At 39.0% G+C, this 24,843-nt stretch overlaps 2 protein-coding genes across 3 annotated transcripts in view; both read right to left on the bottom strand.

The window, feature by feature from the left end:
• Window positions 1-3,456: 3,456 nt before the first annotated feature.
• Window positions 3,457-15,766, bottom strand: TMEM30A (transmembrane protein 30A). The gene is made up of 7 exons (XM_027892375.1): window positions 15,459-15,766; window positions 10,144-10,260; window positions 9,403-9,510; window positions 8,313-8,400; window positions 7,698-7,841; window positions 5,869-6,075; window positions 3,457-4,962 (listed from the first exon to the last, which is right to left on the bottom strand). Exons 1-7 carry the CDS (start codon window positions 15,732-15,734, stop codon window positions 4,769-4,771), a joined length of 1,134 nt encoding a protein of 377 aa, XP_027748176.1. The 5' UTR covers window positions 15,735-15,766; the 3' UTR covers window positions 3,457-4,768.
• Window positions 15,767-20,460: 4,694 nt separating this feature from the next.
• The window catches only part of FILIP1 (filamin A interacting protein 1), a 102,952-nt gene continuing 98,569 nt past the window's right edge, over window positions 20,461-24,843 (bottom strand). For both annotated transcript variants that reach the window (XM_027892381.1, XM_027892383.1), the window contains exon 8: window positions 20,461-21,238. Coding sequence is in view for 1 of the 2 variants with exons in the window: in XM_027892383.1 (XP_027748184.1) it covers window positions 21,198-21,238 (41 nt within the window). In the remaining variant the exon portion in view is untranslated. The remainder of the gene's footprint in view (window positions 21,239-24,843) is intronic.

Genomic DNA, 24,843 nt, shown 5'->3' with positions numbered 1-24,843 from the left:
CTGACTGAATGTATTGCATTGAAGAATAACAAAATTGTTTATGAAAACTCATTGTTAAATAGTTTTGCTTAAACCAGAAAGAAAACAGGGCTGTTACTCTAGCTGTAAAAAAGCATTCATCATAAAAAGTTTTACCTCTTAAACCAACGATAAAAGGCTAAACTGAGTTTTTTTCCTGCGAACCAATTAATTGACTAACCCACTTAAAAGCTACATTGTGTACCAAGAGAGAAAACATTCTGTTTTCTACCTTAATACAGCCATTTTCCAAGTTACATTGGGTTGTACAATACACTGAAACTGCATCAACAGAACTTGCTGACAGAAAGAACAAAGATTTGTTCTGAAGTTTACAAGTTAGTGTACAGCATATACTGACTTCAACCACGTAAACCCAGGCCTCAGCAGGCAAGCCTGGAGGCAATCACATTTTCATTTCTTCTAAAAGTATCTTGGTCCAGTCTTCCCCATTTTCATAATAGAATTAATGAGGTTATTAATTCCCTTCCTGGCCCTCTAACACTACTTAAACCATCTCAGCATTTTATTTTGCAAAATTTAAGCACAATCCTCAGGTAAAAATTCAATTAAACTTGCACCTACCTCTGGTGTTCTGTTTGCTCTAATTGTTTATTTTATGCGATCTTTATCTGAAATCAGGGTCTAGTGAGAAAGAGCTCCACCTATTTTCTTTGAAAAATATTTTATTTTTTGAAAAAATTTCTTGAGCTTCCATATGCTTTTATTCCTCTTTATTTCATCCCCAACAGGAAATTAGAAAGATAATCCTCCAACTTCAGAGTTTGTAGAAGCAGTTGGTATAATGCAAATGAACAGTATTACTTTATTTATTTATTAAACACAGGCTGAGGATGTTTCTTATTTGAGACTCAGGTCATGTAAGGACCTGCTAATTCTTATCAGGCTATTTCATAATGAACTTTAGTCTTAATTAAAACTGTGAAGTAAAATTAGACTTCACATTTAGGCACAAAAAGAAATATGGTGACCAGAACAGATTCTGTGAGCTAGAACATAGGGTATTTTTACACTGAAATACTTCTGCTGATCTGAGGAAAATTTCCTACTACTACAATAAAAGAACATATCTTGCAATTGGGCTTGCCATCTACCTCAGAGTCCATTTTCACACCCTCAGAAGGAGTCTTTTCCATAAACTGGCCACGTTGCTAAGAAGCAAGAATAAAACTGTCTCAGACTTTCAGGCTTTTCTTCTACTTCAAAAGAGAGAATTTTTGGCAGGTTGGTCAATACAGACAAGTATTCAGTATGCGGAACATTCTGGGGTGTTGGAGGTTTTTTTATGTTGGGTTTGCTATTGAACTGTTATAAAAAACAAACTGATGTAGTACCACGGATAGGTCATGTTTTCTGGCAAGATCAGAAACCATTGTCTTGTCACAGGAACTTTGAAGCTCAGATTACTCTGTGGTTATGCACCGTTCTTTGTCTTCAGCAGTTGCATTCCAGTAACTTCTCTTTTTAAGTAACAGTTAACAGAAAGTATGTTCTGCTTTAGACACAAGTCACGTTTTTCCACCAGGCACTCACCTCAACTTAAGCTGCTTATTGATATTGTAACTCTTTTTCCCACTGCAAGTAAGGCATCTGAGAGAAGGGTGCAGTCAATAACACTTCCTGTGAATCCAAGCCAACCAGCCCTGTTCATTGCTCTCTTTGATGGATTCAAGCAGATAATGTGTGTTTGCAGATGTTATTTGACCCTAGACTTGCATGACCTTTCCTCCCTTAGAGACTTCTATTAGAAAAAAGACATCCTTCAAGGTGTAATATTCATAATTAAAGAACAACCATGCTGCTGGGAACCTAGTACTGAACTGGGAACTAGGTACTGAACCTAGTTTCAGTACCAGCGTGACCTTGAGAGGCAAAGGCTGTGAAGGATCCTTCACAATTCAATTATAAACTGGGAACTCATCCCTCTGACTGAGCAAAGTACAACTGTCAGCTCCTCAAATAGTTTGATGCAGTTAAAAAAAACACCTGAGGTGACAATCTGCTATGTTACAGGGATGTAGATTTTTACAAGAAAACAGAAGAAACTGCTCTCACACAAGGGAATTGGTCTGGAGAGCTGTTGTGTACACTGAAGACAAATCCTACTTCCCCAAAATATTGTCCCCAGGAAAGGCTCATTTTATAAGCAAGACCCTCATAACAGCATTAGCCTCCAGAAAGCTTATCATCTCTCACACTGTGGGCGCTGCTTCAGCTGGGTAAGGCTCAGAAAGCACTTAGTGGGGGCACTCTGAAAGCAGAGGTATTGCTCTTGGTACTTCTGCAGCTTGGTAGTGAATACCTGGGAAGGACGTCACTGAAGAACCAGGTCACTGGTGGTCAAATCCAGATTCGACACGTGACACTCAACGTTTGGACAGGGACACTGCCCTGAGAAGCACCAGAGATGTTGTGGTTTCACCTTTGAACATGTGACATATGGGCAACGTCTAAGAAACGCAAATTCCAAGGATCTCCATAGTTCTCAACATGACACCCAGACAAATGACCACGACTGAAGGAAAAGTTTACAAATTTGACTTACATTAAGCATTTTAAGCTCCGTGGGCACACTGTCCCATGTATGTGTTGCTACGGGCTCTTAGAGAATCCACTTAATTGCAACAAAAACCAGACAGCAATTCTCACCCTGGTGCATTTCACTGAGAAGATCAAAGATGCACTGGCAGCTGTAGTCAGTAAAAAAATGTAAGGCATTGAAAAATAATTATAAGGTGAAGACAGAAAACAACTTTGGTTTTAGTTTTAAGCACAAAACAACAGCCTTTCCCACTTGGAAAAAATAGGAATTATGAATGAAGCAGAATATAGTTGCACATCAAGTGACAAACACAAAGTTTAAAAATCAAAATATTTTAATAACTAGTAATGGTGAGACATCCCCCTGCTCACTTACTGTATTTTGGACTAGCAGCTTTAATCAACAGATGAAAGCCAGTTTAGCATGTTCTGCGAATTTTCTGCCTTACAACATACAAAGTTCCATTAACTGTATTCTGTAACTCCAGCAACACAGATACAGCCCTGTAAATAAAATCTTAAAAAGCTTCTGCCTGTTTGAAAGCCCTGTGCTGCCAGACTGTACTGTGCAAACAAATTATTATATGGAGCTATGGTGAGCTAGCACACTGGAAATGCTGCCCCATTCCACAGTTAACCCAGATTTACACATGTAAACTGTTAGGCTACACAAGTAATTAAGTAAAACTAGTCATGTGTTTACGTGATAAATTATTAAGTTTTGTTTAAACTTGCCTATAGATTAGGATATTGGACCATGGATTTTTGTAACAAATATGCAATCCCAGAAATGCAACTCACTTAAAACTGCATTTACACTTAATGATGTCTTTTCACCCAAATCAAAATAAATGTATGTTCAAAAACAAAACTGAATCTCTTATTAAATGGTTTGCAGAATTTATTAGGTCTCTTTTAATATACTCAATATTTTATCAAGCTAGTTGCATATAAAGTGATCTCCACCATATACATTACAGTTTCTGTGCATCATTTAAAAAAAAAAAAAAAAAGTCACCAAAAATTAATATTTTACAGGTTGCAGTTAACTTTTAATTAACCTAAAGGTGAATCCTTCTGTTATTTAAGACACTAAGATGCACATTGCTTCTTACTGCAATATTTAAATTACATTTCACAGCAAGCTAAACCTGCATTTCAGGTAAAACAGGTCATGGCCATCTCAACTTCTATAGTTTACTTCCTTAACACCGCAAAAAATTAATGTGGTGTTCACTCCAAATAAGGAAAAAGTATACAATACCCTTGCAACAAAGCCTGCTCAGAATACATATGCCTTAAGAAAATTAGAAAACTCCTCCAGTAAAAGGAATTCACCCAAATTTGACAACAGAAAAAAACCTTTTAGGTTCTTCTTGATTAATGCTTGGAACTGCTCATAAAAAGCAAAACCAGCAAGCACAAGAAGTAAACTAGTATGGGACATGACTTAAAGCAAAGAACATTAGAAAAAGCAGATTATACCTGCAACAAACATCCCAATTTAGAACAATCTTTTTAAGAGACTCGCGCAGATAATTAACAAATAGGTTTTCTGGTATCTTCATAGGATGCTTGTTTACTGGCCAGGCACATATATTGTAAATATACAAAGAATCCAGAGTGCTGAATTTTACACAGCACTTAAAGTGGGTAGGACACAGGAAAAATATTTAACAACTTGTATAAATATATTAAAATATCAGCAAGAAATGTAAGAGCCCATGCACACAAGACAGTAAATTGAAAAAAAAAACATTTAAAGACTTGACTTTTCCTTTCAACAGCACGGACACCTGAATTCTGGAAAGTTAACAATATACAGTATCTCTTAACAGTCTTTCTCCATACAATCTAAATGTACTGAATCATAACAACATTACACAGCACGTGAACAAGCAGCAGATGCATCGAGGGAACAGGAGCTATATGCATCGTGTGGCCTGCCCAGTTAGAGGCAAACATCAGAAAAATTGTTTCTGGCATAGGCAGAGATACAATCAATGGAGCTAATTGTATACCCGTCATTTTCAAGAGTTAGTCCACAGTATGGGAAAGGGGAGCTTTAGATAAAAATTATGCACCCGGTCTGAGAAGCGACAGAGGCAGAGATTTATCTTTCAAAAACTGGATCCATTCTGGACTGGCCTTGATGCACATGCAGTACATTTATTTTCAGAATGCAAGATTAATTGGGAATGTCTGCACTAGTGTTTCGATTGCCGTATTTGTGATGAATGATAAGCAATACCACTCCTAAGAAGAAGCATATGGACCCAACAGTGATGTAAGCAATTCCCAGAAAGGGATTTTTGCCTCCCATCCATGAGATGGTGCTTAGGATCATCCTTTTTCGTCCATCAAAACTGTGCACAGGATAATCTGAAAAACATTTAGGAAAACAAGAAGGAAGTTTCCAAACCTAGCTTGATGTGGTCAGGCACATGAAAATTTAGGGTCATTTCATTCATGTTCCAAATACAAACTGCTGCCTTTCAATACTGGAACTGCAAATATGAAACATTTAGCTGTTCTTTTTAGGCTAAGCCTAAACTAGACACTGTCAGCTACTTCAAGAAAACTGCCACACCAGAAGATGTTAACTCCTTTTAAAGGGAAGAATAAATGCAGGACTTTGTGGGCTTTTGAAATCAGCTTCAATAAAGTTTGGAAAGTGTTAGTCTTGATTCTTGAATATACTTTGGTACAAATTTTTTCTTTATGTTTATTCAGTTTTATATGCAGTCCATACAGTTTTGCAGCAAAGGAAAATACTGCAGTAGCTATATAAAAATGATCATTAGGTGCTTTTGAATTTGAAGAAGTTGGTAACTATGACAACCCTCCTCCTCTAGTCTCCTGCACTTCTACCTAGTATTTAGTTTGTCCAAAACAGAGTGACAGATCTCCACCTGATCCACATCTCTGGCATTTTTCCAACCTCCAAAGTCAGTCTGCCCTTCATTATATATTGTCATTTCACCCTGAAGTTAAAGTTCTCAGATTTCTAGGCTACCAACTATCTCTGCTCTTCCTTTTTTTCCCATGCTTCTGTCATTTCCTTTACAGCATCCAAGCAATCCGATCTCCCTCTCACTATGAAACTATGCTTCCTACAAAACTAGCACAGAAGTAAAAGATGGCAACATTCTACCCATCTCTCAGTACCAGTTTTCAACCACAGCTCAATACCATCTTTTCTTAGAGATGGTAATAAGAAACTGAACTTGCAAATATATGCCTGTGTATAAGGCCCTTAGCTGCTTTCAAAGGCTTTTCAAAGGATACTGTATGCAATTTCCAAAGAATAGTTCCCAGCCTGTAAGGTGGGCTGTAAGTTGTTCTTCCTTTCAATGAGACGATACAGCTTGCGGAAGGTTGGCAGAGCAGCAGTACGCATCCACACGATGAAGTCCTCGTTGATAAAGCCGTTGTTGTCAGGCTCTGAGTCCAGCATGTACACTGGCTTGGGCCAGTTCACAGGTTTTGTTGTGCCTAGGATTAAAAATAAAAAAAAAAAAAAGAAAAAAACCCAACAAAACAAAGTATTTCAAACACAGGACTGAGTAACACACTGGCTCATCAAAATTCATTCTAATATTATAAAAAAAATATTAACTTCTAAACAGTATTTACAGACAGGCTGACACTACTAATGCAACACACTGAGCTGTTTAGGAACTTTTTATTTTGCAATTTAAATAGTTTAATTTCTACAAATAAATAGCTTAATTCATGACAGCACTGTCCATTTGTTTAAACAATTCTGCCTCCCCTACACATCTACACAGTTAGGAAGTCTTGTCTCAAAGCACTGCTTTGTGAGGTAGTTCTCCATTATGACAACAGCTTCTCTGCTCATATGGTAGAGTTTGAGCACCCTTTCCTGAACCACGAGCAAGTAAAATTGTGTACAGTATTTCAGATTATGTACAAATGCTTTTGCTAATGTAATTGGAAATACAATTCTCCATTGCATTAGGGTAAGGTATCTGCTTTTCCAAGGGTAGCCATCACACTGACAACATGTGATTTGGCTGTGACTAAGCAACAAACCCACATCAGGTTAAACCTGAAGTTATTGTATACCTTGCATAAGCACACATGCTCTTAGAGCCCAAGACTATTTTCAGACATAGTAGCCAAAGGAAACTTTGATTTGCCAAATCATATATAACCTAACAAATGAGAGACACTACTCCTTCTAATCACAAAAAGGAATAATTTTTTTAGAAAACTTAGCACAATTTAGCAGTAGAAACATTTAAAGGAATACTCCATATGAAGAGTTTAATTTAACAACTGCAGGATTTCTTTAAAAGTTAAATCCAAGCATTATAGAAGTTGTACTGGTCTTGACTGGGACAAAGTTAAATTTCTTCACAGTAGCTGGTATGGAAGAACGTTTTGGATTTGTGCTGGGAACAAGTGTTGATAACACAGGGATGTTTCCACTATTGCTGAGGAGTATTCGCACAGCAACAAGACCTGTTCTGCTTCTTACCCCATCCCACCAGCAAGAAGGCTGGGGGCCCATGAGAGACCAGGAGGGAGCACAGACCAGAGAGCTGACCCCAGCTGACCAAAGGGATATCCCACACCACGTGGCATCAGGCTCAGCAATACAAATGGGAAGGTACAGGGACTGCCTTTGCTCAGGGCCTCAGATGATGGTAAGCAACTCTTTTCTTTTGCATTACTTGTTTTTCTTTGGTTTTATCTCCCCCTCTCTTTCTTCTGTTTTTTGGTGGTTGTTTGATTATTTGTTTAGCTAGTCTGATGCTTAGCTGCCAATTGGGGTTAAACCCCAGCAGTGCATATATTACACTTTTTTTAGTATTCAAGGTATTCAGAAATTTAACAAAATAATTAATGATTACAGTAAAGATTAAAACCAAACACTTTCACAGGAAACTGAGACTTGCAGCTTTCATTACTTAAAGGCAACTTTTCTAAATAGCGGAGTAGTCCTTAACTTGGATTTCTTCAGAAAACCACATTTAATTAACACATTCAGTAAAATGTCAGTGAGGCAAAACTCACTGGAATCAAAATGTGCTTTGAAGCATTTCATTATTCTTAAAATTTCTTTTTTTTTTTTTTTTTTTTTTTGTTACCTTGGAAAAGTGCAGTTAAGTTGTTTCCATCTCCTGTAGGATTCCTGAACTTTACATTTTTATCTGTCCACCATGCAATGCCTTTTTTAATCAAAGTAATTGGAGTCCTCGTGTCATTATCAATCCGGTATAACTCCAATGTATCTAAAGACAAAACCAATTTAGAAAACCAGTTGAAGAAACTTTCATTAGACAGATGATCTTGACAGGCAGTGAAACAATTACCTCAATGAGAAAACAAAACAAAAAAAAAACTGGACAAGGCATTTACTACCTGCCTGCCACAATCACAAGCTGTTCTATAAAATCAGTGTATATCATTTAATGGCATATTATCCATATATGATATCTATGTTTCTACTCCATAGCAGTAGCAGCTTCTCACAACAGGTATTTCCATCCTTTGTGTGCTATGAGATACAATTAATTCTCATAGCAATTTTGAATGAAGCAACAGCAGCAAAAGATATTTATTTTATTCTGAACAATGAAAATGTGTTAATTCAAAACAAAAGAAGCCCCCTATGTCTTTACTCAGAATAATTTGCAACACAACACAAAACATACACTAGATCACAGAACCATCTAAATGATAACTTAAAAGTGTTACCATACCATTAAACATACTGTTGGCAATAGCTCCACAAGGAGCAATGGGTTTGTCCTCATTTGTGCGGTAAGGCTCACATTCCTTACTTGGATTCTGATAGAAAGAAGAAAGGCAGATGAGTCTGCACTGGTTTATCCAACTAACCTGGTTTCTACTACAGTGCCTCTAATGTGCACATCTTAAATGTACCACAAAATGATCTTTTCACAAATCAGGTTATTTACAAATATTTCAGAATTCAATGCTAATTAGCATGATTAATTTTTCTCTTACAAGCAGGAACAAAATCTAAGAAAAACATGAATAAAGTCAGAATGCCATTGTGGTCATAGGTAAAAATAAGGCTTTTCTTGGAAGCTATTACAACTTTCATAGTTTAATAAAAACAGCTGTCCAACATGAATTACTCTTTTATTAAAGGGTTTTATCTGAATATGCATCAGTGTTATACAAAGTAAGATCGTAAGAAGAAACCAAGCATAACATAAAACACAAGAAGTTGCAAGAACTCCAACAGCATGCCAAAGTGGAAGAAGAGAAAGCCCCCCACAAAACTCTGTCAGACATCTAATACTGCCTCTTGAAATTCTCCCCTTTCTTAAAGTTTACTGGTAAAAGAAGAGAATCATTCTTGCTGGAGCAACAACTCAACTGTTATTTCCACTCCTCATAAAAATTATGAAAAGGGGAGGTCTACCCCTAAACATTATAGTGCCTTGAACTGAATACACAGTACTGATACTTTCCAATATTGTTGATGTTCAATACTGAACCAGAGTCCATAAAAATTATATTCAGTTGCAATACCCCAACAAAATGCTAAGTAACTGAATGTTATGTTATGCTGAAAATGAAAGCTTCAAACAGAATGAGTACAGACAGGTAACAAGATAACAAGAGAGTTTAAAACCATTCAAATTTGAGAAGTGATTGCAAGTACTACACTGCTGTCTGTTTAATAAAATGAAATTTTATAAAATTTTACAGTTATTTTCAGTATACAAAATTCCAATTTTAGTACCTCATGATCATTAAACTAAATAGTGTGTGGTGATTTACGCAGTAGTCAGAACTTAGTTGCTTGTGAATACCTACAAGTAACGAACTGTTGTCTCCATTTAGCTGGCTGTCATCTCGAGATTTCACGTAACGACGGTGGTTTTGGTAGAAGTTGGAAAGTCCATAATACATGAATACGTTGCTCTGCAAAAAGCAAGATGGGGAAAGAGGGGCTTTTATTCACACAAACCTTCAGTTTTAAGCTCTTAAAACTCTGTGTTTACAGCAACATTCATGAAGTAACAGCCTCAATCCCTTCTTCACACTGAGTACATGAGAGTACTATCCTAACATAAGCCTGGCAGCCTGAAGTCAAACAGTATAAACATGCCACAAACTATCTGAATGATATTCACCAGTATTAATCACAACACCTGTCCTGTCCAATGTAGAACCCATAAGCCTCATTTGCCTGCAATTTGTCAGAAAGCACATATCTGGTATTTCCAATTCTTGTTCAACAATTCATGTAAATCATGCAGGAACAGCTCATCTACTCTCCAGCTCTATGACACATACGGTAACTCTGAACATGTAAAACACAAGCATTCCATTTAATATTTTACATTTCCAGATAAACAGAGGCATTAAGAAACATCTAACACCTTCTAATGAAAAAGGGGACACAAAAATTAGATCCAAGTTCATAGGAGAACTAGAAATAATCCTTTAAAATAGGGGGGAAAATAAAATACTTAAGTGATAAAGCTTTCATTTTGAACAGGAAATAGATCATATAAATCATTCTAATTTCACTCTGCACACAGGGCAGCATACCTCAAATGAATGTTCCAGTGTGAAGTTGATGGTGCAAGTACAAGGCGGTGTGCTGTCCCAGGACACATTTAAGCATTTGTTGCAGGGACTAGAAGGTTCTGTTCCCGTGTAGTCAATCTGTTTACAATGGGAGAGTAAAGAAAAATTATTAATAAGCCAGAGGATTTTTGTGGCATTTATTTTGAAATCATATTACATCTCAACACCAAAAGCCCATTCAAGGCTATCTGACAATCTCAAGAGGTGCTTTCCAACCTTATTAACCATTCCGTGATTCTGTAAAGAATTTTGTGGTTCTGACTATATCCTTGATTTCAGACTCAAATAAATTTAAGACAGAGGTGAGATTACCGCTGGGGCAAAACCAAACAAAAACAACCAAAAAAACCCCCACAAACCAAACAAAAAACCAAACAAACAACCCAGACCAAAACACAAACAGCGGACACTCAGACAACATGATGTTTCCAAACACACACTGTATGATACACAGATCTCAGCTTTTACAAGCTTTACAGAGAGCTTAAACTTTTAAAAGTCTAGATATTTAACAAGAAAAGATCTGTATTAGAAAACTTGCTTTGTTGACCATTTTTAGCCACCTAATTAGTCAGACGGTTAAAAACAAATTAAAAAATCACTTAATGCCCCAAAATTATCCTAAAATAGGGAAGATTAAGACACCAATACTGTTTTGCCAGGAATGGTAAAATAACCAGTAAACGGACAAGAAAGATGATCAGTATTAATCTGGCTTATACAATTTTAGCTGGTTTTAACAGTGTAGACCAAAAAGTAAGCCATTATTTGAAATCTGTACAGTCAGGCTACCTGGATAGTATTCGTAACATACCCTCAGCAACCACGAGCTCACCCTACAGTCCAAGCCCACTCAAGTGGCCTGACCACATTAGCTCTCTCTCGTGTGGCTCCAGCAAGAGTAGCTAGAGCAAGCTTCCATCTGCCCATAAACAATGTATTTTTATACTTAGTTTGAACTTCCTATTTTAGAATTTAAGACTCAGACTGGCGCAATATATAACAAATTATCACAAAAAAATGTTTAATGGCAGCAGCATTTAAACTACACCTGTAGAGTTTTATGAAAGGCTGCTGCAAATGGTTTGTCCTGATTTATGTTGGTAGAGAAAGGCATTACCAAGAATTAGTGATTTATGATCTGTCCTAATACCCGTATTAAGGTTAGCTAAAACAAACACGCAGTTTCAAGGTTCAGGAAACACGTGAAGTCTATTTTCCTCTAGATCTTCCTCAAGGTCTCTCTTCCTGTTATTCTTTCAGTATCTATTGAGTTGAAACCCTTCCATCAGCGCTTTTATTGGAATCTACTCTGCTGCCAGATTTCCGACAGACCAGACTACACCCTAATGAGCCTAGCTGAAACGAGACAGCTTCAGAAGCTATTAGTTGGCGGAGAGAGAGAGAGAGGATCACATAATCTTTGTTCCTCAGCTCAACAAGATTCTGAGTTTATGCTGATCTAGAAATAGCACTGCTGCAGAGCCCTGAACAGCTCTGTTTGGCTACAGCAGACAGACAGACCACTGCTCTAAATGAACAATGCACCTCATTTGTTCAAGGCTAACTCGGGTGCGGGTGTGTTCTGCTAAAGTAAGCTGAAGCAAGCATTTCCTTTAGAGAGAAATTAATACCCTGTATCTTGAGCCTGTTCTCCAATGTGTGGAGAAATTTTAGATCAAGAACAAACTCCAAGGTTGCAAAAGACCTAAATACTTCACTTCTAAAAACATAATCAACTAAATTCTGTGGAGCATGAAACTGATGTATATTGAAGCACAACCACGCTTCTGATGACTGCTGCCAACTTCTATGCTATCCAAAAGAGCTTTCCTGTACAGTAACTGCCAACACAAGTGGTTTTTTTTTTCTGCATCCACATTTACAGGTCACATTCAACAGAGAGCTTATTTAAAGGGATAAAGGTATCCATCTTCTCCTCTTGGCAAAATAACAAAATCTCTCTGACAACTGAAGGAGTGACTTTGGAGTCCACAGCAGAAAGCCACCTGACCCCACCTTCTGCCCCCTGGGATCAGCCAGCAGCTAAGTATGACAACTCCACACCATGAGCCCCTGCCAACAACCTCTGATTTAATGACATTGGTTTTATCTAAGTTATCCCACACCAATGGCTTTTCAGTCTGTTAATGTCTTTGTCAGCTGATTTACGCATATGCAGTACAGAAATAATGTAACTCTTGCATACACATATTCTCCAAACCATTTGTGCTTTTGTAGACTACATATGCTATCACATATTTATCTTGCTCTGCTTAACCACTTCTTGTATAAAAAGCATCCTGTAACTCTGGTCCTCTTTGCTGTTCCTCTCTGTAGGTTTTATTTCATTTTGTATTATTTTTTTGAGAAGAGGCCACTAGAACTGCACACAAGGTTGAAGAGGTACGCAACAATAATCTACTGACTTCCAGTTCTCCATTCATAGCCATGCCTTCAGTCAATCTGGCTTTTTAATTACCATTATGCATTTCACAGCAGCAGTTACAGCACAAAGATCTCTTTTCTACATGGGTAATGTTTTGAATATTCCTCAACTCTTATCACATATTCCTATGCTGTGATTCTAGTACACCTAAGCTGTTGGAGGTCTTCCACTTTTGAATTCAAGAGCACTTACATAGGAAATTAATGGAAGAGGTACATTTTGCTGGTCAGTCCTTGTGCCTGTGTGAGAACAGCACAGTTCACAGAGATGGTGATGCCTGCAATATCCTGTTCCAGGAAAGGCTGATTTGAATTTCAATATGTATATCAGTGTTATAAATTACACATCCTATTCGATTTCAGTACTCTAAGTTTACAGACATACACATATGTGCACACGCACACACTTAAGAAGTATGCTATTGCCTAGAAGGTAGGTGTAAATAACTACCTCTGCTTCCTCCCCTGATTACATTTCTTAAAAAGCTTAGTCACTGCTTTTAGCTTCTAAAAAGCTTCAGTGTTGTCTCCTACAGCTAAATTTACAGCTACTTTTGAATAACATTTGGAGGTTATAACAAAAGCCAGCATTCTAAGAAGGGACGTATGTCAGCTATGCATATAGGTGGATAGCAGTGTCTTAAACTGCATCCCTCACTCACGTTCAGAGCCAAAATGTTGGCCTGTAAAATGCTTTATGTTTTGTTGCTGCAACTGTAAAGCCTTTTTTGATTTTAACTTTTTTCTTCCAAAATTCAGCTGCCTTTAGAATAATAATCTCACTCAATAAGCACTTAATAAAACACATAGGAGGATCAGAGAACAGAACTCAAGTGTCCCCATTCTGACTAACCACACTCCCAGAAGGCAGAGACTCTGTCCGTCCTGTCCTCACAAAAGCCTAGCAATTGGACTTTTAGGAACTTCATGAGGTGAATGATAGAAAAGTGAACCCACACAGCAAAACATACAATGAAACCCCTTCCAGTCTTGAACCTCCAATTTGAGAGGACTGAAGGCCCCAGCACCTGCCAACTGGTTTCCCCTGCTATTGGTTACTACTGCTGTATTTGTGCAACTTGATTGTGCAGGGGAGCCTCAGTCATGCTCCCAGCTCTCCTATGATTTCTGTGCTGAACATTAGGTGGGAACAGCTAGTTTTTGGCTTCTACTGGACCTTACCAGGAGTAAATGACTGAGCTGCTAAGCAACAACAGTCCACAGAAATTTTATACATGCATATAGCAGCAAAACTGATGCATTTCTTGTCCCTAAAGATTCATGCAGATTCAGTCATAATGAAAAACAAGATATATTTTTCCAATTCTATTTACCTTAAAATCATTATGATCTAAGACTATTGCTTTACTATAGAAATTACTATGTTAAATGCAGTCGTCAAAAAATTAATGAGGATATTTTTTTTACTTCTCTCCAATGAGTGTCATGTTGAAAACATGGGATTGTATTTACCTTAAATATGGCTATAACATGACAATTTAAAAATCTACATGTTCAGGACAGCTTGGCCATGTTCTCTAGGCACTTCTGTCAATTTTCAGATGTTCATCATAACCCCAAACCTTGACACAAGAAGCAACTTCTTTTCAAAAAATATGCTTAACTACAAATTTAGACACTGTAAAATACACTTCAGCTTTATTTTCTTCCCCTTCTGCTTTTCTCCTTGACTGGAATTTTAGTTCTTAACATAAAAGGAAAATGAAAATTAAACTGGTTTTATTCTAACATTTGCATTTTAACAAAAATATGAAAATACCATTCATTACCTATCTCAAGATTTCTTTAGTTAATTGGGCTCACTGCCACGTTGTTACCAGTAATTAAGCCACTGTCCTGAACACTCCTTATTTAAAAGTGACAGCATACCTCCAGTAACTCAGAAGTCTTTTCCAACCCGGTTGATTCTGTGATTCCATGATTCTAACTACAATGATTTGATTCACAAACAATTATGTTCTCCAACATAATAATCCAACAAACACTTTTTTCTCTACAATCAGTCTCGGTCACATTACCTCACTGAGACTAATCACAGCCTTCAATTTACTTCTCAAGGCTGTTCCTAAGCCCTGCGAGTTGCTTCCTTCTTAACAACACAAAGTGATTGTTATCAAATGGATCAACCTGTGATACACAATTCCACTTCCAGCTAACATTCAGCAACTTTTCACAGCAATAGCCTGGCTAATTATCAGACCTAAACAAGTCAGTGTTTTTAAGTGTAATTAGAAAAAGCCACTCTCTTCGATCCAGGTTTGTTCCGGATACCCTGGTCTCCCACGGAGATCTGAAACATTGCATCATCAGTGCACGTAAGAACTACAGCGATACACTCAACACAGAGCTTTGTCCTGAAAATACAATTACTTTGGAACATTTGAAGATATATAATCCACCACCACAAGCTACGCCAATGATGATGCACATACTAAAGACAAAAAAACTTGCTGGGTTGTGTCGATTAAACGCTGGCAGCAACTTCCCCGGAAGCTCCCTCGGGAGCACCGGCAAGGCTGACAGCAGGGACACCTCTTGTCTATGCGGAGGTGACTCCGTAAGCTCGGCGTCTGCTGAGGGCAACTAATGTTGACAACCACGAACATGACCCCCGATCGGAACCGCCTGGGGGGCCGTGTGGGCTCCGCACAGAACCCCCCCGGGTCTCGCCCGTCCCGGCAGGACGGGCCGGGGCCGCATTTCCCGGGAGGCGCAGAAGGCCTGGGGCAGGCGATCCCAGCACTGCCCGCCCGGCCTCCTCCCCGGGGGCTCCCGGACCCCCGCCCGGGCACCCCCGCCCCGCGCACCTCGTACTCGCGGATGTTGTTGGAGGTGACGAAGATGCCGATGCCTATGGGGATGAAGATGAGGCCGATGATGAAGAAGGCCGGCAGCACCGTGCCCGCCGTCAGGATGGGCTGCCAGGCCGGCAGCCGCTGCTGCTTGAACGCTGTGTTGTCGGGCTTGCGGGTCTTCACGGCACCCCCCCCGCCGCCGCCGCCCACGGCACCGCCGCCCGGGACGCCGACGCCGCCCGAGGGGTGCCCGTCCGCCTCCTCCTTGGCGCTGTAGTTCACCGCCATGGCGCCCGCTCCGCCGGCACCGCCGCGCGTCACCGCCACCGCGCCTGCGCACTCGGTGCCGCCGCGGGCAGGTGGGCGCGCGCCCCGTGACGTGCACGGGCCGCTCTCGTTCCCTGAAGCGGGGGATTAGGGAATGGTGGGGTCATGGAGAGAGGGGGATTAGGGAGTCCTGGGGTCATGGTGAGGGGGAGAGACGTGCAAGGCCAAGCTGTCCTACCGCCCACCCGGCACTGCCACTGTAACCCCCGCAGCACCCTGCGCCCCAGATCCAGACGCCTCTTAAATACGTCCAGGGAAGGTGACTCCCACACCTCCCTAGACAGCCCATTCCAAGGCCTCAGCACATCAACAGAGAAAAGTTTTTTTCGAATATCTAATCTGGGTTTCCCCTGTCTTGGTTTCAGGCCATTTCCTCTTGTTCTCTCGCTGCGGGAACTTCAGAAGAGATCGATCCCCACCCCACTCCAGCCTCCTTTCAGGCAGCTGTGGAGAGCGATGAGATGAAGGAGCGTCATTTTCTCCAGGTTAAACCCCAGCTCCCTCAGTCGCTCCTCAGATGTTTTATGCGCTGGCTGAGCAGGCGCTGCCGAGCCAGTCAGGGCTCCGGGCAGGGATCTCCCATATTACACATAGGGCAAAGTTAAATCCAGCTGCATTGTGCCCCATGGTCCGGGTCAGGCCCGGGCCCGCAGCCTCGTCACCCCTCCCAGTGCTCTTTTTTTAGAGTTAGAGATGTGAATATTTCCAGGAGCTTTGACTTAACTTAAACAATTTACTGTAATGAGAGGAGGCCGCCCTCCCCACCCCTCGTCCTCCCATTGCCATGGGGAGGGGTGCTGGTAAAAGGCAGCATCCACTGGGTCGAAAATTGAGAAGTCAGTTTCAGCTTCTTGCTCTAACTATGACTAGTTCTACTATAGAGATGTAATAATGCAGAATAGTGAGAGGTTATCGTAATGAAGCTGTGCATGCTAACCACCATTTTTGGTCAGCTGCCAGGAGGTGTGTGACTGAATCAGTGCAGTAAATCACAGAATGGATCAGGTTGGAAGGGACCACAGTGGGTCATCTGGTCCAACCTCCCTGCTTAAGCAGGGTCATCCTAGAGCATATCATACCAGACTGCATCTGAAAGATGCTTGAATATCTTCAGTGAGGGAGACACCACAATCTCTCTGGGCGATCTGTTCCAGTGCATGGTCACTCATACAATAAAGAAGTTCTTCATATTCAGGTGGAACTTCCCATGCATCAGTTTCTGCCCATTGCCTCTTGTCCTATTGGTTGGCACTACTGAGAAGAGCCTGGCTCCATCCTCTTGACACCCTCCGTTCAGATACTTACGCATATGGATGGATGTTCCTGTCAGAGTTGTTGCAGTGCGCTCAGGAGCTCATCTGATTGCATTAGACAGAATCACAGAATCGATTAGGTTGGAAAAGACCTCTGAGATCATCAAGTCCAACCTGTGACCAAACACCACCATGTTAATAAGACCATGGCACTAAGCACCACGTTCCAGACTTTTCTTAAATGCTTCTAGGGAGGTGACTCCATCACCCAGGGCAGCCCATTCCAATGCTTAAAACCTTTTCTGTGAAGAAACAGTCACCTTGTGGAATGCAGTGCGGGAATGTGTATTTCTATTCCAGAATACCTGCCTTAGTAGGCTTTCCTCACCCTAATGCAACACTGAAAGTCCATGTTTCTCACTTTATTGGCATTTCTGCATTACTCTGTTTTTTCCTTCCTGTGTAGTCTCTAGAGTGTAGCCAAAATACACTTTCAGCAAGTATTTATGTATTTACTTGACTTTAGGGAAAAATAATGAGAATTATTTAATAATTTTATAAGCATGTAATCCAGTCTTTAAATAAATGCCTTTTACTTATCTGGAACAGCGAGAGTATCAGCCAAGACCACTAGGAGGAGCAAACTACTTGTGCAAATGAGCCTCTGCGGAGGCTCGGAAGCCCTGTTATCATAGACAGCATAGGGAATTTGGACATATAAACATCTAAAATTTAAGAATTAATTCGATGCATAAAAAACTGTACAGGGCACAAAAGTTAATTGTACTTCTTGTGGCATATGTGGTAAAACTATATCTCATTCCTAGTTTTTCTCTTCCATTATCTTGTGGGCCCCACCTTTTCCTTCCATTCCCCATAGCTAAGATGCTTGTCCCTAATATCGCTCTTTTCCTTAATATCTTCTGTTTTCAATCACCACTTTCAGCTATAGTAACTTTTATTCCCACAGCCTCACAGAGAATCAGGGAGGTGCAACCTGGGATCCCGAAGGAATAAGACTGCTTGTAAACCTGTGCTGAGAGATGGCAAGAAATTTCTCTGGCCACAGGATAACTGAGAGGCGATAGTGGGAAGCTGGGACATGATACTGCCAGGTGTGAGAGGACTGGCAAGAAAGAGCATGTTAAATTTGTCCAATTATATTTCACAGCAAGGCAAAAGGAGAACTCACAGATTGCATAATTTCTCTCTAGAAATCAAAGTATTTGAGATTTTTTTAATAGATTGAAACATTGTATTTTATCACCTATAACTATAGCCACAGAGTTGTTTCAACCCTCTTTAGACAGGAAGAGATCTTTTTCTATTGCTATTTTTCTATTGCTTAAAAGCAGTAGAAAAATATCTTTAAAATATCTTTAGCCCAAGATAGCCTCTACGTTGTCTTAATCTGAAAACACTTCCTGATTACCTCCTTTAGGATGACAATACTTGTAGAAATTAATCACCTTTACCCTATATTAATAGATTTCTTCCTGAATGTCCCCAAAATATAGGCTAATTATGTGGCTAATGCAATTTTTTTACTTATTTGTCTTAGATTCATATCCAAATAAGGTAATAAAAAAAATTGACCAGGAACATAAATGCATTGAAGATGAAATCAACAGCTTCCTACTCCAAATTGCTGCAGCTCATCAAAAGTATTTTAAAATCTAAATTATTTCAAATATAACATGAAGTATTTATACTTTAAACAAACCTTTACTCTGTGAAGCTTAAAACTTAATGTATTTGCAGTTTGTTTAGGTATCAGAAACTTACACTCATCTTGAAGTGGCTCTATATTAAAATCTAGACAAGGAAAAATATTTTCTACTTTGATTTGGACCTTTTAAATGTAGACTCAGTTTCAGAATATGATTTTACTTATGTCTTACTCATATTTAAAAGCTGAAGTTTATTTCAGGTGTGTCACCGTCACTTTCAAATAGCCAGGAATTTCGTTCCAGATGAGCTCAGTGTAGATCTTAACATATACAGGTTTTGATTCCAAAGTGATGTTTTGAAAATAGAAGATCTGGGTCACTACAATATTCATTCTACTGCGCAGTAAATACTGTGTGCACACACTAAACTTTATTCACTTCAACTGTATTGCTCTCTGAAAGCTGGAATTGTTCTCAGTTCGCTCTAAAATATGATCTACAGACACAGCTATGTTTTTGGCATACATTGTCTGCTGTACAAAAAAAAAACACTACTGAAAAAACATGGTGTACTAGCTAAGCATAAGCTATACCAACAAAATTACTCTTTTGCCAGGGTAAGCAGCACTTATTTTGATTCCTCAGTAGAGCTGTATTAGCAAACTCTTTACAGTGGAGATCAACTCCAAGACAGGTCCCAGAAAATCCTGCTTCTCTACAATGTCAGCATTTTCTGCAGAACTCGTATGTAGAAGAACAGCTCCCATGGCTCCAATGAAGACCAGACTGAATACACAGCAGTGCAATATTCCATCTTCAAGATGGACTGACCTACTCATCCCAGTGGGATGCTGAGTTAATGCACTCTTTCTGGCATCTCACAGCACATCTCCTGCAATCATCACTATTTTCCCCTCCAAAAAAGTAGTTTCTCCCAGTAGCTTTTGCAATTAAAAAATCTGCAGTATTTTAAATATGTGCCAATGACTTATATTATGAAATGTGTAAGAAAAAAAAAAAAAAAGACTCTGCCTGGGTTTTATGTAGCTTTATATATAATTAATTCAAAAATCATCTGAAGTATAGCTACCCCAGAACTCTCTGGATGCTGCTTGAGAAGTTACAGCCACCAGTGTAAATGGGGCCCTTTAGCATGTGCAGAGTGGATGGTGTCTATTTTTTACAGTCCTGCTAGTCCAGGACTAAAGATTCTGACTGTACCAGACAAATATCTCTACCAGTGCTGTGATGCACAAGATTAGAAACAATCAAGTCATTAATGGCTTAGTCATTCATCTCCTCAGTAACTTCTGAGCCTGTAAGAAAGATGGAGAGACTATTTACAAAAGTGTGTTGTGACAGAATAAGGAGGAATGGTTTCAAACTGAAAGACAGTTTAGATTAGGTATTAGGAGGAAATTCTTTACTGTGAGGGTGGTGAGGCCCTGGAACAGGTTGCCCAGAGAAGTTGTAGATGCCTCATCCCTGGAATTGTTCAAGGCCAGGTTGGATGGGGCTCTGAGCTACCCAGACTAGTGGAAGGTGTCCCTGCCCACAGCAGGGAGTTAGGAACTAGATGATCTTTAAGGTCCTTCCAACCCAAACCATTCTAGGATTCTATGAATCAGCGTACATCACCATGACACCGTATGACACACAAGTCAGAAAAAGGAACATCCAAACCCATAATTCTGTCCCCATAAACAAATACATAGATGAGCACTGCCAACCTTAAGCAACTGGAGTTAAAATGCAAACACTTGATTATATTTGCATAGTTGTGAAAATTTATTAGTTACAGTGTAATGAAAATCAACCTTTTTTTGGTACAGGCAGAAGTAAAAACATACTTTACATAGAAAAAAATCACAGCTTTAAAAACTGGCTTACATTGTTTAAAATGAGCAAATCTGGTTGTATTTCAAGGCATTGGACTTCAATACCTAATTTTATGCCAAACCATCACACAGTGCAAGAAATATTCTGCAATAGTACAAATTCCATACAGCAGTGCTGAATACTTTTCCATTTAAACTCAAAACATTGCTGTAGTTACATTTTTCTTTACATACTCTCTGTTACAAAAATATCAAATTGCAAATTTAACAGTGTATTCTACAAATAAATGCGCCAGGAGCAACAGGAACTGCAACTTTGAGACAGTTACTTTACAAAGTGTATTATAAAAATAAATTATATGGCAAATATCAAACAAAATCAAGCACATGCCGTAGCCTTTGCAAATAAAAGTGAAATTCAGCCGGCAGAAAGACTGCTTCTCTCTCTCTGACTAGGTACTCTCAAAATGCCAGCAAGGCCCTTCATTTTTAAAGCTCTACCAAGAGAAAAAAAAAATATTTAAAATCTAACGGAAGCACTAATACTTCCACGAATAGTCAGTAGCACAAGTGACCCTGGTGTTGATGGCAGGGAGCTTTACAGTGATCCATCCCACGGGCGCGGAGGGCAGTGCACACAGGGAGCTCTAGCGGGGCCGTAACTCATCTAGAGTTCATGCGTAACTGGTGAATGATGACACTCTCTAAAAGAAAAGAGAGCAAAACATTTGGGTTTATGAAACTGCAAATGCATTCTTTGCAAGTTACTTTTAAGAAGAACAATTACAATGGCAGTGCTAGGCATTTTTCTAGAAATGTCTCACAGACTTATTCTCACATCACTGCTTGATAAAACTGTCATAGCTAATGCTACAGAGGGAAACTAAATTAGTTCCTGTCTAGGGCCCAGAGGCCCTTGGCTTACACTTCTATGTTAAGACCATCATTTGGTCGTCCATAGAGAAATGAGAAATACACTTGAATGGACTAAATCACGGGAACAATAAAGTTCCAGTTCCACAAGGAAGACTGGGAGTTGTGTGTGTCCTGTATCCTGTCTAAGCAAATCCATTATAAATCTGGTGGCAATTAATTCTGAAATGGAGATGAGGAAGAGGTATGGGGCGATTTCTCACTTTTTTTATTTAAACTTGGCTTAGAAACCTATGCTGGATTTATTCAGCAAGTCTTCTTGAATTTGCTACTGCCTTTCATGGGGATAAATTTCAGCCACAGCATGCAAAACTAAGTGTTGGCCTTTTCTTCAAAAAGCCAGTTTTGTCTTATATGTAATATAGGAGGTCCTTGATCCTCATTAATCCCTGGATCTGCTGAAGTACTAATGACCTGCTCTGTTCTTCTAATCTCTATACATGGCTCTTACAGGCAACCTTTTTAATCTAAGAATTAAGCTATCAATGACATTTTTCTCTGAAAAACAGTGTTTTATGCAGGAAATTATTTTTCTTAAGATTCCTTCCCTTTTTAATAGTCTTAAGATTTTTCAAGCTTTACACGACCCAAGAAATTACGCTAATCAAATCATTATTGTCTTTGACATATATATTGACTTCTGCCTTTGTTTTCTTCCTAACTAATATTTGCAAGATGTTTAAGTTACATTATAAGAAGAAAGAAAAATGAAAATATTTTCCATGTACTCTTAGTGCCAGGACTTTGCCACTAGATGGCAGATCACGGTGCTGATGGTGATTCATGAAACAGAAAAGCAATGCTGAGGCAACATCCAAGGAAATACGTTAAGGCAAATGAAAGCGTAGAATTTCCCAGACTGAAAGTATTCATTTTCCATAGAATTTATCATTAACAAATGATTTTCAACAACATATGTATACCAGCTCTACCATATTTAAGCAGTGAATGTGAAAGAACCAGACCACTATATGAATTTACCTTACAACCAGTGCTGTTCTAGCTTGAAGCTCTTGTGGAATACGATGTTAAAAGCCGTATTTATATAATATCAGACTGTAACCTCAGAAAAACTCTCCCCTGATTTCAGTGGGAGTCACGTGAACTCTATATGAAACAATTATTTTCTTAATATTCACTATACACATTATATATTAATATGGAATTTAGACATAAAGTTCTAACAACTAAATAGGTAGCAGAAAAATATCACTCTTCTTGTTAAGGCTCAGTCACTGAATGAACAACAAAAGTACAGCAGGTTTCTCAATCAGTCTTCCTCCTACCGGCCCAACATAGCAATTTTGCATAAAAGAGTAGGAGAAAGAATTTGTAAAAAATCAAATAATTGTCTATCAGTTGTTTGTATTTGAAATGCTTACATATATATAAACATATATATTATAACACATAATGTAGTTACTAAAAGAGGTGTCTGAGCAGCTATTAAGCTAAAATTAGAGTAGGGCATATTTTATTAGAGTTCTTTTGGACCAGCCTCTGTAGAAATAGAGCTATGAATTAACCTAAACAATTTATTTTAATGACAGGAAAATTAGGTTAATGTGAAACAGCTAATTCTGCTTTCAGTTCCGCTGATGTAAATCAGAACTTCTCCAGGATACATATCAGGATTGCAGTTCATATAATGAAGCACATAAACTGACTGGCATTTTAACATACAAAGTTTAATTTCTTCTTACAATATATACAAACAAGTAACACCAGATAATACAAAAATGTATGTGCAACAGACAGCACACGCCCAAGCAACAGAAGAGTACATACATCAGTAATTCTATTTTTTAAATCCCAATGTGAGTATTTTTTGTTTGGAGAACGATTCACACCTGAGTGTTTCACACCTGACTCCCAGAGCTGATAGCTCTGCACCTCACAGTAGTTAACACTGGTGGCATTTTTCAAAAAAAGCCAAGTTAAGAGCAGTGTGTAGGAAGTAAGATTCAAAGTGAAGTCAACATCTGTAGTGAGAAATGTTGCATATAGTTTTGCCTTAGAGAGCTCAGGCAAAATTAAGGGAACAAGGATAACTCACGCTGACGTAGGGGAAAAAGCCATTCCCCTAAATGAAAACAAGTTTGAAAGATGAGCTCACAGAAACTCCTGCCAGCAAACTACGTATTTCAAAGCAACTCACTGAAATTGGCCACTGATGTGTGATGGGAACATATAATTGGTCTGAAAATTGTCCTGACTGTTACGGTTTATGCCAAGTACCTGAAACCCAGCAGGACAGTAGCTCACTCTCTTCAAAGACATGCTCTTCCACATCTGATCAGAACTACTGAATATTCATGTAAATATTGAGCATGTTTTTGAACATAAGTAGCGTATTTCAGGCAGTGACTTATGACTTGGCATCCAGTTGGCACAAATCAATACATTAATGTGGCTTTAGAGATTACTCACATGATGCTAATTACTATGTGCTGTAAGTGGTTTGCAGTTTAAACACATGCATATTCTATGGGCATATTCAGAAGAGTCACAACATGTTGTTTGATTTTTAAAAAATCACACTAACAGGTGTCACAAAAGGAAAAAGCTGGGCAAAATAAATACAAAAATCTGCTTGTCCTCTAGCGTTAACTTAGCATTTACCGATCTTGAGAGAAATCCCTCAGGCATGAGGGTTGAAGCTCTGTGCTCCTTCATTTTTAGTCACACTTACTCAAATGTATTGATCTGCTACTAACTCATATGTAGCAGTAATTCCGATGACGGGATCCAACGTAGGAAACACAGCAGAAAACTTATTAGGAACTAAATTTAAAATCAGAGATATCACCTGGAGAACTGAGGGTGCATCTTCTTGGTCCATGTGTGCTGCTCATGAATGAGCTGGCATCTTCCCTGCTCTTCCCCCTCTCCACCTTACTGCTGTCCTAAGCCCTATGTTCCCATTGCTTGGCTTGAGTTATCACAACTGCTTCCATGGCCATGCCATCAGCCAAAACAGGATATCTCTCCAGCTGATGTTGAAAACCACTGAAAATGCAAAGATTGGTTCTCAGCCACCTTAATTTCCTGACGAAGCATTGTAACTATCATTATGGCTCTGAGCTGAGTGTGTTTTGCCACTGAAATAGTTGCACTTAATTTAAAAAAAAAAAGTAATCAAACAAAATGACAGAGAAAAAGCTAAGAGAGAGAAAGTATGAGGATGAGTCATTCCAGATGATCACTTAGGAAAGCTTGTTTTCCACATTATAATCCACTAATGTAGAATACAAAAATGTAACATGTAAATTTTACATACAAATAAAGTAAATAAAGGCCCTAGTATTTTCCTATGGATTGGTGTATCAGAGTTTGATTCTTTGTTGACTTGTCAAATCTGAGGTTTGAACAACGC

The sequence above is a fragment of the Empidonax traillii genome, unplaced genomic scaffold, assembly GCF_003031625.1.
Source record: "Empidonax traillii isolate 1590-97213 ecotype Southwest subspecies unplaced genomic scaffold, ASM303162v1 scaffold348:size657943, whole genome shotgun sequence".
Lineage (NCBI taxonomy): Eukaryota > Metazoa > Chordata > Aves > Passeriformes > Tyrannidae > Empidonax > Empidonax traillii.
This window is presented reverse-complemented; position numbering and strand designations above follow the sequence as displayed.

Coding starts and splice junctions, on each gene's coding strand:
- TMEM30A (XM_027892375.1), bottom strand. CDS start 15,734: ATGGCGGTGAACTACAGCGCCAAGGAGGAGGCGGACGGGCACCCCTCG. Junction 8,401..9,402: donor GAGACAACAGTTCGTTACTT/GTAGGTATTCAC, acceptor TCTTTCTATCAG/AATCCAAGTAAGGAATGTGA. Junction 4,963..5,868: donor TTCTTTGGAAATTGCATACA/GTATCCTTTGAA, acceptor AATGTTTTTCAG/ATTATCCTGTGCACAGTTTT.